Source organism: Hoplias malabaricus, chromosome 4, assembly GCF_029633855.1.
Source record: "Hoplias malabaricus isolate fHopMal1 chromosome 4, fHopMal1.hap1, whole genome shotgun sequence".
In the NCBI taxonomy this organism is placed as follows: domain Eukaryota; kingdom Metazoa; phylum Chordata; class Actinopteri; order Characiformes; family Erythrinidae; genus Hoplias; species Hoplias malabaricus.
Window position 1 is genome coordinate 65,707,544 of NC_089803.1, and position 12,949 is coordinate 65,720,492.

The 12,949-nt window shown below is 44.9% G+C and overlaps 1 protein-coding gene across 1 annotated transcript in view; it reads left to right on the forward strand.

Annotated features, from left to right (window-relative positions):
• Positions 1-12,949, forward strand: part of rerg (RAS-like, estrogen-regulated, growth inhibitor) — a 63,296-nt gene that overhangs the window by 13,414 nt on the left and 36,933 nt on the right. The window contains exon 2 of the mRNA XM_066667438.1: positions 1,652-1,827. Within this exon, the coding sequence (XP_066523535.1) occupies positions 1,767-1,827 (61 nt within the window). The 5' untranslated portion in view covers positions 1,652-1,766. The remainder of the gene's footprint in view (positions 1-1,651; positions 1,828-12,949) is intronic.

A 12,949-nucleotide genomic window follows, 5' to 3' on the forward strand; every position in this document is an offset into this window, starting at 1 on the left:
CGGGTGACTGTCTGTGAGGAGTTGGTGTGTTCTCCCTGTGTCTGCGTGGGTTTCCTCCGGGTGACTGTCTGTGAGGAGTGTGGTGTGTTCTCCCTGTGTCTGCGTGGGTTTCCTCCGGGTGACTGTCTGTGAGGAGTGTGGTGTGTTCTCCCTGTGTCTGTGTGGGTTTCCTCCGGGTGACTGTCTGTGAGGAGTGTGGTGTGTTCTCCCTGTGTCTGTGTGGGTTTCCTCCGGGTGCTCCGGTTTTCTCCCACAGTCTAAAAACACACATTGGTAGGTGGATTGGCGACTCAAAAGTGTCTGTAGGTGTGAGTGTGTGTGTTGCCCTGTGAAGGACTGGCGCCCCCTCCAGGGTGTATTTCTGCCTTGCGCCCAATGATTCCAGGTTACAGATAATGAATGAATGAATTATAAGGCAAGACATTTGTGAAAAATACTCCACTGAAAAACATTGCGGAGCAGCTAAAGCTAAGCCCAAAGTCAACATGCCCAATGCCAAGAGAGATCTAGATGAGCATATAATCCTCCAGCATTGGGTTATGAAGCACTGGAATGTTTCTCTAAAATGATGCAGTACATTGGGAATGAGTTGTAATGGTGTTTGTGACACAGCAATAAACATTCAACATCTTTAACTGATGTATGGAGCCCCTAAGGTGACAGGGTGTGTCTTTTTAACACCTTGTGGCCACAAAATAATAGTTGGAGGACACAAAATTATATATTAAGGTCACAGAATAATAAATCGAGGCTATAAAACAGTATTGTGAGGCCACAAAATATTCAAAATATACTATTTTCTGGCCTCAATATATTATTTTGTGGCCTTGACTTATTAAAAACCCCACTGTGTTAGGGGCCCCTTACTGATCTCACTAATGCAATCTCAAGTAAAGTCTTCAGAGAAGAGTAGAAGCCGTTGCTACCACAAAAAGGCACACACTTCTTCATTTCAGAAGAAATGTGGGAGGATAGGTATCCAAAACTGCAGTGTAAGCTATTTTTAATTAAGACATTGGGTGCTATTTCACAACAGGTTTGTTACATCAGAGTAGTTTTTCTAAGCTTATCCAATTCAGCATTTTCTGGCTGGAACCTACACCTGGTACTGGATCAGTGCCATCACTTGTGAATACTGAGAAATTACAAACTAGACCCAGGCATCTATTTTTACCAATATTTCAATTATTTCAGAGTGACAAGGTGTTATTAAATCTGTCTTGTGATTTGATCAACCTCCTTTGAAATACAGGGCAGCCATGGAGGTTCCTTCAGTTCTCAGCTACTCTTCAGCTACTTTTTGTCCAAAGCCTCTCCTTAAACTTTAAGGCCATGGCTGTCTCTTTTTTCTCATTTTTTGAAGCCCGGGAAGAGAACTAACATAAAAGAACTGTTCAATTCATAATTCATCCACAAAACTATCTTAATATTACTGAATATTTAATATATCCATTCATTCATTATCTGTAAGCGCTTATCCATTTCAGGGTCGCGGTGGGTCCAGAGCCTACCTGGAATCATTGGGTGCAAGGCGGGAATACATCCAATGCACCACCGTGCCGCCCATATTTAATATATCAAACTGTTTATTCCAAATCTGAGTGGTAGTGTTTAATACCCCCTCTTGTGTGTTGCATGCCTGGGTTTTTAGGAGAGCCTGCTGATGTACGCAGAGGCGGAGATGAATCGATGAAGTGGCTTCGTCATCACACTGACACCTGTCCACTCTGTGATCGACTCGTTGTGCTGCATTAGTCTCCGTCGTCATGGCGAAGAGCCCCGAGGTGAAGCTGGCCGTTTTTGGGAGAGCTGGAGTGGGGAAATCAGGTGAGAGTGTGATGAAAATGACTGTAGAGTCTCTCAACATTTAGCCCTTGAACCACTGTAGTGAATCGTAATTAGCCGTGTCACTGCTGAGCCATTCCACCCTTCAGAACTTCACTAAGCTGCTGTACGCTTATGTCTTCTTCCTCACCATATTGTCATGTGCATTCTAAATTTATACGGACTCTGCTGGGACTAATCCTGCATTTGTTTAAGGTTCATTAAGAATGTAACAAGATAAATGAGCCAGCATGACTTAAGAAGGATATTACTTCTGCTGTAAAATTACCTTTTTGGAGATATGAGGTTTTCTCTTGGCAATGAAGATATGTTCACGCCTATTTATTGTAATTTTAATAAATGTGATTTACACAGTAAACTATATTCATTTAATTAACAATTCCTTAGATAGTTGTAGAAGTAATAATAGTTTTTTTAAATATACATTTTATGACACGATCACCTGTAGCTTGCTGTTTACACAGCAAAAGCCCCAAGTCTGTATTTGCTGCCCACTCAATTTCAGACACTATTTAAATCATAATCCTATGCCTGATTTCCTGAGTGCCACAGCATCTAAGCCTTGACCCTTTACCCAGGAGATCGCTGGTTTAATCCCATGTGTTAGCTCAGTTGTCCAATGCTAGAATTTTTGGAAATCACAACTGCCTCCTTTCTCTAGGTGGGTAGATAGGCCCCCTGACCACCAACAAAAGTTCTGACAGATCTGGGTAGTTTGCATTCTCCTCTGAGATGTTAAGCCTGTCAGTGACATTCTATCAGTATCAGTTCATAAAGGAGAGCTGGGTTGGCCTTATTTGCAGAAGCATATTGTCGGTGTCCAAAGAAAAACACATATTTCCATTTTTGTGGATTTTTAATTTACTACGTCATTTAAACACAGCAGGTAGCATTTGGAAAAACGTCATGACAAATTGACCAATAGAAATGCTCAAAAATGTTTTTGTCCTTTCTCTATAAATGTGTTATTTTGGACGGCACGGTGGTGCAGCAGGTAGTTTTTTTTGGACGGCACGGTGGTGCAGCAGGTAGTGTCGCAGTCACACAGCTCCAGGGACCTGGAGGTTGTGGGTTCGAGTCCCGCTCCGGGTGACTGTCTGTGAGGAGTGTGGTGTGTTCTCCCTGTGTCCGCGTGGGTTTCCTCCGGGTGACTGTCTGTGAGGAGTGTGGTGTGTTCTCCCTGTGTCCGCGTGGGTTTCCTCCGGGTGAATGTCTGTGAGGTGCTGGTGTGTTCTCCCTGTGTCCGCGTGGGTTTCCTCCGGGTGACTGTCTGTGAGGTGCTGGTGTGTTCTCCTTGTGTCCGCGTGGGTTTCTTCCGGGTGCTCCGGTTTCCTCCCATGGTCCAAAAACACACATTGGTAGGTGTGTCAAGTGTCAGTGTGTGTGTTGCCCTGTGAAGGACTGGTGCCCCCTCCAGGGTGTATTCCCGCCTTGCGCCCAATGATTCCAGGTAGGCTCTGGACCCACCGCGACCCTGAACTGTATAAGCGGTTATGAATGTTTTTTTTTGGACAGCGATGATATGTTCTCTCCAGTGTCTGAAGGCTCTGTTCACAGTTGGAGAGAAAATTCCATTGTGTTGTTGCTCCCAAAATTGTAATATTCAACAGTGTCAAAAATGCCATTTTATATTTGTCATTCAGCCCTAAATTATGCATAATTGTGGGTTTGTGAATTTCAGACACGCCCCTAAATTTGGCTTGGCCAGGCAATGGTCAGCACATTTGTACTGTCCTAGGAACACTTCTGACCACAAGCCATTTTAAGCATGGCTGCCCCGAGAGGGTGACTCGCTCTATGGAGCGTGAACCAGTTCATTCAGGGAGTACACAGCAAGTTTATTCTTCACCTAAGGTGAGTTGTACAATGTGAAATGATAAATGATCACTCTGATAAATGTTGAAAGCCCATTTTAAACTTGTAGTGCTTGTATAATTGAGCTGTTGTTGAGAGGAGAATGTCAGTGGTTCTTCCTCAGGGTCGTCCTGCCACTGTCAGCTTGTTTATTATGGGTCTTCAGCTGGATTTTTTTGTAGAACCAAGTCTGCTGTAAAAGTGCAATAAATTAAAGTAAATTCAAACAATACACAGAGGTAACCACTGCAGCTGACCCCAGTGACCCAAGTGAAATGCAGCTTTCAGCGCTGATGAAGTTCTGAAACTTCTGCTTATCAGGGCATTCACAATCCATCCATCCATCCATTATCTGTAACCGCTTATCCAATTTAGGGTCGCGGGGGGTCCAGAGCCTACCTGGAATCATCGGGCGCAAGGCGGGAATACACCCTGGAGGGGACGCCAGTCCTTCACAGGGCAACACAGACACACACACTCACACTTTCGAGTCGCCAATCCACCTGCAACGTGTGTTTTTGGACTGTGGGAGGAAACCGGAGCACCCTGAGGAAACCCACGCAGACACAGGGAGAACACACCAACTCCTCACAGACAGTCACCTGGAGGAAACCCCCACAGACACAGGGAGAACACACCAACTCCTCACAGACAGTCACCCAGAGGAAACCCACTCAGACACAGGGAGAACACACCACACTCCTCACAGACAGTCACCAGGAGCGGGAATCGAACCCACAACCTCCAGGCCCCTGGAGCTGTGTGACTGCAACACTACCTGCTGCGCCACCGTGCCGCCCGGCATTCACAATATGACGTGAAAATAAAGTGAGTAGCACGTTCAGACCAATTTCCAAGTTAGATGGAATCCAGGCAACATCCATTCCTGGACTCATTAAGATTGCAATTCATGTTCCAGTGTCCAGTGTACAGTCTTCCTGGAGGAGTGCTGATACCGCACTCACAGGGGAACAAATTCCAATCGATATCAGTCATGTCAAAAGAAATGTTGAATGAGCAGGTGTCCACAAACTCAATTTAATAACCTCACACTCAGTCAGTGTCTTTATGCCAATAAAGGTGTTCCACGTAGCAGTGTCCAGAGAGGATTTTAGAGCTACGCTTTGATACTTGAGACGCTTTGACGACTCCCCCCCCCCCCACACACACACACATTGACATGAAGAATGATGTCGGCTGTGTGTTTCCCTGGGAGTAAGAGGTGTTTATATTGTTGTGGTCATCGCCTCTGGACCCTGTGTTGGAGCGTATGATCTCACTGTCAGAATTTTTGAAGTTGCTTTTGATCCTCTGTTCATTTTGAATGACGCACTTCTATTCACAGAACAGTGGTCAGGTGCATTAGACCCTTTTCAAGCCTGGCACACAGGAATACATTAAATCACTCTGATTAGCACAACATCGCTGCACCACGTTAATAAAAACAAGAGGGAGGCATCCATCAGTATGCTGTTTTTGAAAAAATCAGAGAGAGATGAGGTTGAAAAAGACAATGAGTGAAAGAAAGAACAAGGGAGGGACTAAGAGCAGGGGACAGTCCTCACAGACAGTCACCCGAAGGAAACCCACGCAGACACAGGGAGAACACACCACACTCCTCACAGACAGTCACCCGAAGGAAACCCACGCAGACACAGAGAGAACACACCACAATCCTCACAGTCACCTGGAGGAAACCCACGCAGACACAGGGAGAACACACCACACTCCTCACAGACAGTCACCCGAAGGAAACCCACGCAGACACAGGGAGAACACACCACACTCCTCACAGACAGTCACCCGAAGGAAACCCACGCAGACACAGGGAGAACACACCACAATCCTCACAGTCACCTGGAGGAAACCCACGCAGACACAGGGAGAACACACCACACTCCTCACAGACAGTCACCCGGAGGAAACCCACGCAGACACAGGGAGAACACACCACACTCCTCACAGACAGTCACTCGGAGGAAACCCACACAGACACAGGGAGAACACACCACACTCCTCACAGACAGTCACTCGGAGGAAACCCACGCAGACACAGGGAGAACACACCACACTCCTCACAGACAGTCACCCGGAGGAAACCCACGCAGACACAGGGAGAACACACCACATTCCTCACAGAGACAGAGTGATAGAAAGCAACAGAGAGAATGAAGAGGGAGAGCATGAGAAAGTGAGTAATGGTGGCAGAGGGGAAAAGGAGGGTGAGAGAGAAAGAGAGAGAGAAACAGAAAAGGTTCTAGAAGAGAGATGAGATTGAAAGATTGTGGGAGGGTCTAAAGGAAGGAGAGATAATAAAGGTGTGAAAGAACGAGAGAGAAATTGAGACAGGTTATAGAGAGAGAGAGCGACGGAGAGAATGAGGAAGAGAAGGAGAGAGAAAAAAGGATCTGAAGAAGGTGAGAGAATGAGGGAGAGACAGAAAGAGAGGGGGAGAGGGTGAAAGAACTAGGGAGGGACTAAGGAGGGGGGGGAGAGAGAGAGAGTGAGGGAGAAACAGCAGCACTAACAACCCTTCACGTCTCTGTTTCCTATTCTTGGAAGATCAAGTTTGTTTTTCATTTCTGAAAATGGATTTTTCTGCAGCTGATGTCTACGTTTATATAGTTATCAATCCCTCACATCAGGGTGATGCAGTAATAGTGTGGCCCCTAAAATGCCCAAATCAAAGCCAGTATCTGTTGAGGACCTCCAGCCTTGTGACTGATGTGTTGAGGCCATTCTTGTCTTTTACAGCGGACTAAAGGAATGTCTTTGAGAAAGACAGGGCTGTAGAATGCTTTACTGATATCACTTTGTCCTGTCCCTTCTGGCTCCATGGTGGATGCCTCAAATCACATCCACTCCCTGTTCATATAAAGCTATTCACTTGGGTGTTTTCCCCTTGAAAATCCAGGAAGAAAAAAACGAACGGCGCCGATGTGACCATGAAGATATCCTCCCACCATTAGAGATAAAGAAAAAGAGAAATAACAGGCAATTGAACAGCACTGAATTTACACACACACACACACACACACACAACATTATCAATATGTATCAATAAGTTATTCATCTTTCACTGTGAGTAAAACATAGACCATATACATGCTATAATATGGGGGTCACACAGCTTCAGAATTCTGAAGGTTGTGGGTTCAATTCCCACCTCAGGTCACCGTCTCTGAGAGGTTTGGTGTGTTCTCCCTGTGTCTGCATGGGTTTCCTCTGGGTGCTGTAGTTTGCTCCCATAATAATAAAACATAAATCAAGCAAACCGAAAAAAACACACACGCTGGTAGGTGTGTGTGTGTGTGTGTGTGTGTGTGTGTGTGTGTGTGTGTGTGTGTGTGTGTAAAGCCCTGTGATGGACTTGGCTCCAGGTTGTGAGCAGTGATCCAAAACAGGAAGAAGCGGTTACAGAAGATAACTGATTGATATCTGGGATTAGTTTGATTTTCTGAGAACAACAGCAGCTTAAATAGTGTCTGAAAAACAGCAACAGCGTTTTTTTGTTTTTGTTTTTTTATGAATTTCCTTCTTTTTTTTGTCTATTTCCTTGTCCCAGCGACAGCTTCTTGGCAACTACACATCTTTTCAGACCCATAGCCCTGAGTTGTCTTTACACAGTGGAAAGATGGATGGAAACATCTGCAGAAGCAAGCGTGCACCTTGAATTTCTCCTGATGAAAGGTTTAAGCACTGTTTACAGGATGAGGAACTGTTTGGGTGGTCTGCCAGGTCTTACATATTTTTTTAGGTTTTCCTATTTTCAGTTTTTTCAACTCCGCTTTTGGGAACCCTTGTTATTTCACTTCATTTCCTTTTAATTTCGTCTTCCGTACGCAGTAGATTTTCTTAAATCATTCCCTCAGAAATATCTCATGAAAAATTGAAAAATGAATAGCTTTTATAGCATTGGTTACTTGAGGAGATATTACAGAAACGTATGTATTATTAAAAAAGTAACTACACGTAATAAACTAAGCCAAGTTTTATAAATACTATTAATAACCTTAAAGAAATCCTCATGTAGAAAAACATATTCACTGATAGTTCTGTAGGCTAGATTTTCTCTGGTTAAAATGTTATATTTATACTGCTTTTATACAGTTTTTATACTGTTTATTCATTGTTAATTGTTAGCACTATAAGGTTATTACAGACACAGGAGCCATAGAGGTCCTCCATAGCTCTTCCAAAGGCCTTACGCAGAGACTGTCCCAGAATGAGGCACCGAGCTGAAGCAGATCCAACAAACGTGAATCATGGAACCACAAATTGGCCGAGGCTTCACTACGAATACCACATATACGCTGTGTGTTTGTGTTGCAGAATGAGAGTGAGTGATCCTTCACTATGCTGCATGCTCTAATACAAACACAGGAGCGTTTCCCAGCATGGCTCAGAGGGTATTTAATGTTGTGATTTGACTCTCCCCCAGTGAGGCTCTTAGTAGCGTAGTCCTAGTGCAACTACTGGTTATGGAAAGCAAAATGGCACGGCACAGATTCATTAATTAACCAGAGGAGCAGAGGCAGTGTTCACTCATTTGCAGCATTTTTAGTCACAGCTCCAGGTCTCAGGACCTGCACATAGACCTCCTGTAGATGATAGGCCTCTGTATATTTGGATATATTTGACTGTACTGTGTTTGTTGAAAATAACTATGGTTCTGGAAGGTTCTAAAAGCAGTGTATTCAGCAGTCGTCCAATGGGCAGGTTTCTTTTAAGCATAGATCAATACATCACAAATGATTGTCTGTGGTAACTGACCATTAAAGACAGAAGGTGAATAGTTATTAAGCTGAAGCGCACTGGAATATTACTCTAAGAGTGAAATGTTGCAATGTTTATTATATTTTATACCTTTAGATGCAATTGTCACCTTCGATTATCGGACCTTTTCTGATGGTACAATGCTTTTGGATTTCAAGGCCTTGTTTTTTGTGTTGCAGACAGAACGTGTGTGTGTGTGTGTGTGTGTGTGTAAGGGAGAGATGTATGACATCTATTTTAGTGGAGCAACAGGCCCCAGAGAGAGTATGAATGTTATCTGCATTGAGCACAGTCCGGCTCCGCTGGTGATCCGAGCGCGGGGAAGATCGGTTAGGTTTACTAATCAGGAAATTGGTTCCAGGAGAGAGGAGCAGAGACGAGATTTCTGTGATTGTAGTTGGAGGATGACCTCAGAGCAGCAGGCCGTATGAAAGGGAAGACTGGATTTCAGGAAAGCAGACCCAAGAGCTCGTTTCCTGAATCTTTTTAAAGAGCTGACAATGTTATGAGGGAAATATGTGATCAATCCCCACAGAAAGACTGAGGAACCCCTTTCCTCCTTTAGCTTAAAGTCTCTTACTGTTTCTCAAAGTGTGATTTTGCCACAGTTAATGAGTGCAAAAATATGAAAAATCAATAAAAAAAAAAGACTATTCATGTTATATTTTATAAATATTTTAACTTCATATTCATGTTAATGGGTGACACTGTGGCGCAGCAGGTTAGTGTCGCAGTCACACAGCTCCAGGGACCTAGAGGTTGTAGGTTCTAGTCCCGCTCCGGGTGACTGTCTGTGAGGAGTTTGGTGTGTTCTCCCTGTGTCTGCATGGGTTTCCTCCGGGTGACTGTCTGTGAGGAGTGTGGTGTGTTCTCCCTGTGTCTGCATGGGTTTCCTTCGGGTGCTCCGGTTTCCTCCCACAGTCCAAAAACACACATTGGTAGGTGGATTGGTGACTCAAAAGTGTCCGTAGGTGTGAATGTGTGTGTGTGTGTGTTGCCCTGTGAAGGACTGGCGCCCCCTCCAGGGACCCACCGCGACCCTGAACTGGATATGCACTTACAGATAATGAATGAATGAATCCCATGTCGCTCTACCTCTCAGTTTTTCCTAGGAGTAGGGTGTCTCCATTTTTGATGGGAAAGAAGGATAGTGAGGAGGGAGAGGGATATATATCACTTGAAATGGATATTTTTCAGGTTTGCACTTCAAACGATGTGAATCAGCGGCAAGACCAACTCAAGACCCAAATGTCAGTGTTTTCTCAGTTAATAAAATAGGATAACCCTTGTATTATCTTAGTTTCAACACATTCTGTGCCTTTACTTCATAACAAACATAAAACAACAGTTCTAGCGCTTGCAGCTACTGCAAAAACGTTTCAAACAACAAAACAGCCAAGTAAGCAGCACTAGTGTCACATACATTCAGCTCCATATCACGGAGAGGAAGAAGTGGGTGATAATATATGATTGTGGAACACTGTTGAAGCCCACGTCTAACTTTAACTACGATAAAGTTCAGAAGCACTGATATCGTTGCAGACCGGTAGCAGAGAGCCGCTGAGACACTGCTTTTTTTGTGTTCTGATGACGTACCAGGCACTTAAGGCTCTTAATCTCGTTTCATAATGGAAGGTTTAAAACACTACAACTTCTAACTCATTTCCAAGGGACAAGATACCTCTCAAAAACCAGGAGTATGGGTAAAATTAAGAAATGGGATTTATATTTAGCCATATTTAAATCAGTAGTTGGAAAAGTGCTGTGTCATGTGCCTTCTCTCCTACCTTCCATCAGCCATGGAACTCTCCACATTTATTCCTTTTCAATCATTCATTATCTGTAAGCGCTTATCCAAATTCAGGGTCGCGGTGGGTCCAGAGCCTACCTGGAATCATTGGGCGTAAGGTGGGAATACACCCTGGAGGGGGCGCCAGTCCTTCACAGGGCAACACACACACACATTCATACACTCACACCTACGAACACATTTGAGTCGCCAATCCACCTACCAACGTGTGTTTTTGGACTGTGGGAGGAAACCGGAGCACCCAGAGGAAACCCATGAGGACACAGGGAGAACACACCAACTCCTCACAGACAGTCACCCGGAGGAAACCCACGCGGACACAGGGAGAACACACCAACTCCTCACAGACAGTCACCCGGAGGAAACCCACGCAGACACAGGGAGAACACACCAACTCCTCACAGACAGTCACCCGGAGCGGGAATCGAACCCACACCCCCTGTGTGACTGCGACACTAACCTGCTGCACCACCGTGCCGCCTACATTTACTTCTGAATGTAAATATGTAAATATGGTAAGAACAGCTGCGACACTATGTCACGTCTTTTCTAATCTGTTGTTGAAAGTCTTTTGGCTCAGATGCTCGTCTGTTGAAAGGTCTGAGTGCTAAGGAGGGCTTGCTTCCCAATGTTATTGTGTTTACTGTAGCTTTATTCCCAAGGAAGGAGTTTAATTATTAAAGCAATGTTTATTCTTTAAAGTGATGTTACAACAACAGTGGAAAACCCTCACATTAGTGACAAAAGCAGTTTAAAAAAAAAAGCAGGTCCCCAAACATTTGAGAGCCGTGTGGATGTGCTGGTTTTTGCTTAGGGTAAACACTTTAGAGGAAAAATGTATTTGGCCATGATTCAGGGGGACAAACGGTGAAAACAAGGCAGTTTCTCAATCCCACTGTGGGAGGTAGTCAAGAAAATCCTGAAGCACCCTGAGTTCATTCTCTTAACACAGTATCAGTTCTATATAGTGGATTTGAAAAAGTTGAAGATGGTATAAATCCTACTATCTATTAAAACAATACAGGCATAAAACCATGTGGGGGTCCAGTGGAAATGAGTTTTATTGAGTGTGAACCCACAGCCCCATAAAAGGGCCTGTCTACTTCAGAGAAGCAGCAGCATCCCTACCTCGCTCGCCTCTCTCTCTCTCTCTCTCTCTCTCTCTCTCTCTCTCTCTCTCTCTCTCTCTCTCTCTCTCTCTCTCTCTCTAACTCTGTTCCTCAGCCAAGTCATAACAATAATAAAGGCCCGGGCCCACTGCCTGCTCCAGGCTGGAACTACAGCTGTTTATGTCTCCACTGGCATGTGCCACTCGTCAATCATTTTAAATACATGTGCTGCATTCTGTAGACAACAATAAGGCAAATTGACACTTTTAATTATAGACAGGATTTCAAAATATTCAGCAGCCATTTTCTAAAAATATATGTAGTGTATTTTTAAAGTTGGACGGCACAGTGCTGCAGCAGGTTAGTGTCGCAGTCACACAGCTCCAGGGACCTGGAAGTTGTGGGTTCGATTCCCGCTCCGGGTGACTGTCTGTGAGGAGTGTGGTGTGTTCTCCCTGTGTCCGCGTGGGTTTCCTCTGGGTGCTCCAGTTTCCTCTCACAGTCCAAAAACACACGTTGGTAGGTGGATTGGCGACTCCAAAGTGTCCATAGATGTGAGTGTGTGTGTGTTGCCCTGTGAAGGACTGGCGCCCCCTCCAGGGTGCCCCCTTTGCCTTGTGCAGATTTCACACAAACATCTCACCTTCTTCACTGAATTTCTTTCATTGTGTCATTGTCCAACAATATGATTCCCATATTTACACATGGTGGTGCAGCAGGTTAGTGTCGCAGTCACACAGCTCCAGGGTCCTGGGGTTGTGGGTTTGAGCCCCGCTCTGGGTGACTGTCTGTGAGGAGTGTTCTTTCAATGTCTGCATGGGTATCCTCCGGGTGCTCTGGGTTCCTAAAAACACACGTCTAAAAACACACGCTGGTAGGTGACTGGCTACTCAAAACATGTGCATAGGTTTGAGTTGTGTTGACTTGCGCCCCCTCCAGGGAGTGTTGCAGCCTTGCACCCAGTGATTCCGTGGAGGCTCCGGACCCACCCTGACTCTGAACTGGATAAGCGCTTACAGAAAATGAATGAAGAAATATTTGCACTCAATTTTATTTTTTTTTTACCCAGTTTACACCATAATTGTGGCTGGGGCTCCCCCAAATCACACACATGCTCATACAAAGCTGGGACTGTGAAAAGAGTTCAGCACACTTGGAGGAGAACACTAACTTCCAGTTCTGCCAAACGTTAGCACAGTGCTGAGTAATTTAAGGGTCCTACCCACCCAGAAAGAGTGTGCCAATTAACCACCCACAGAGTCATCACTGGGCATCACACTCACAGTCTCCCAATAACAACGCCAACACGGTTATGGCTCTCTGGAGCCCCACATCCCCAGCTTTTCACAGTGTAACATTCCTGTAAGAAAAGAGAATATAGACATGGTTTGTCCTCTCTGTAGGTAGACCCCCTTACTCCTAACACACTGACACACAGACAGACCTCACTGGGCCTTGAGGGGTTCAGCAGGGTGGCCTCAACAGCACTGCTGTTTCATTTGTGAGTTTTATTGCTGCCAAGGGTCTTTCTGTAATGGTTTCAACAAGAAAAAAA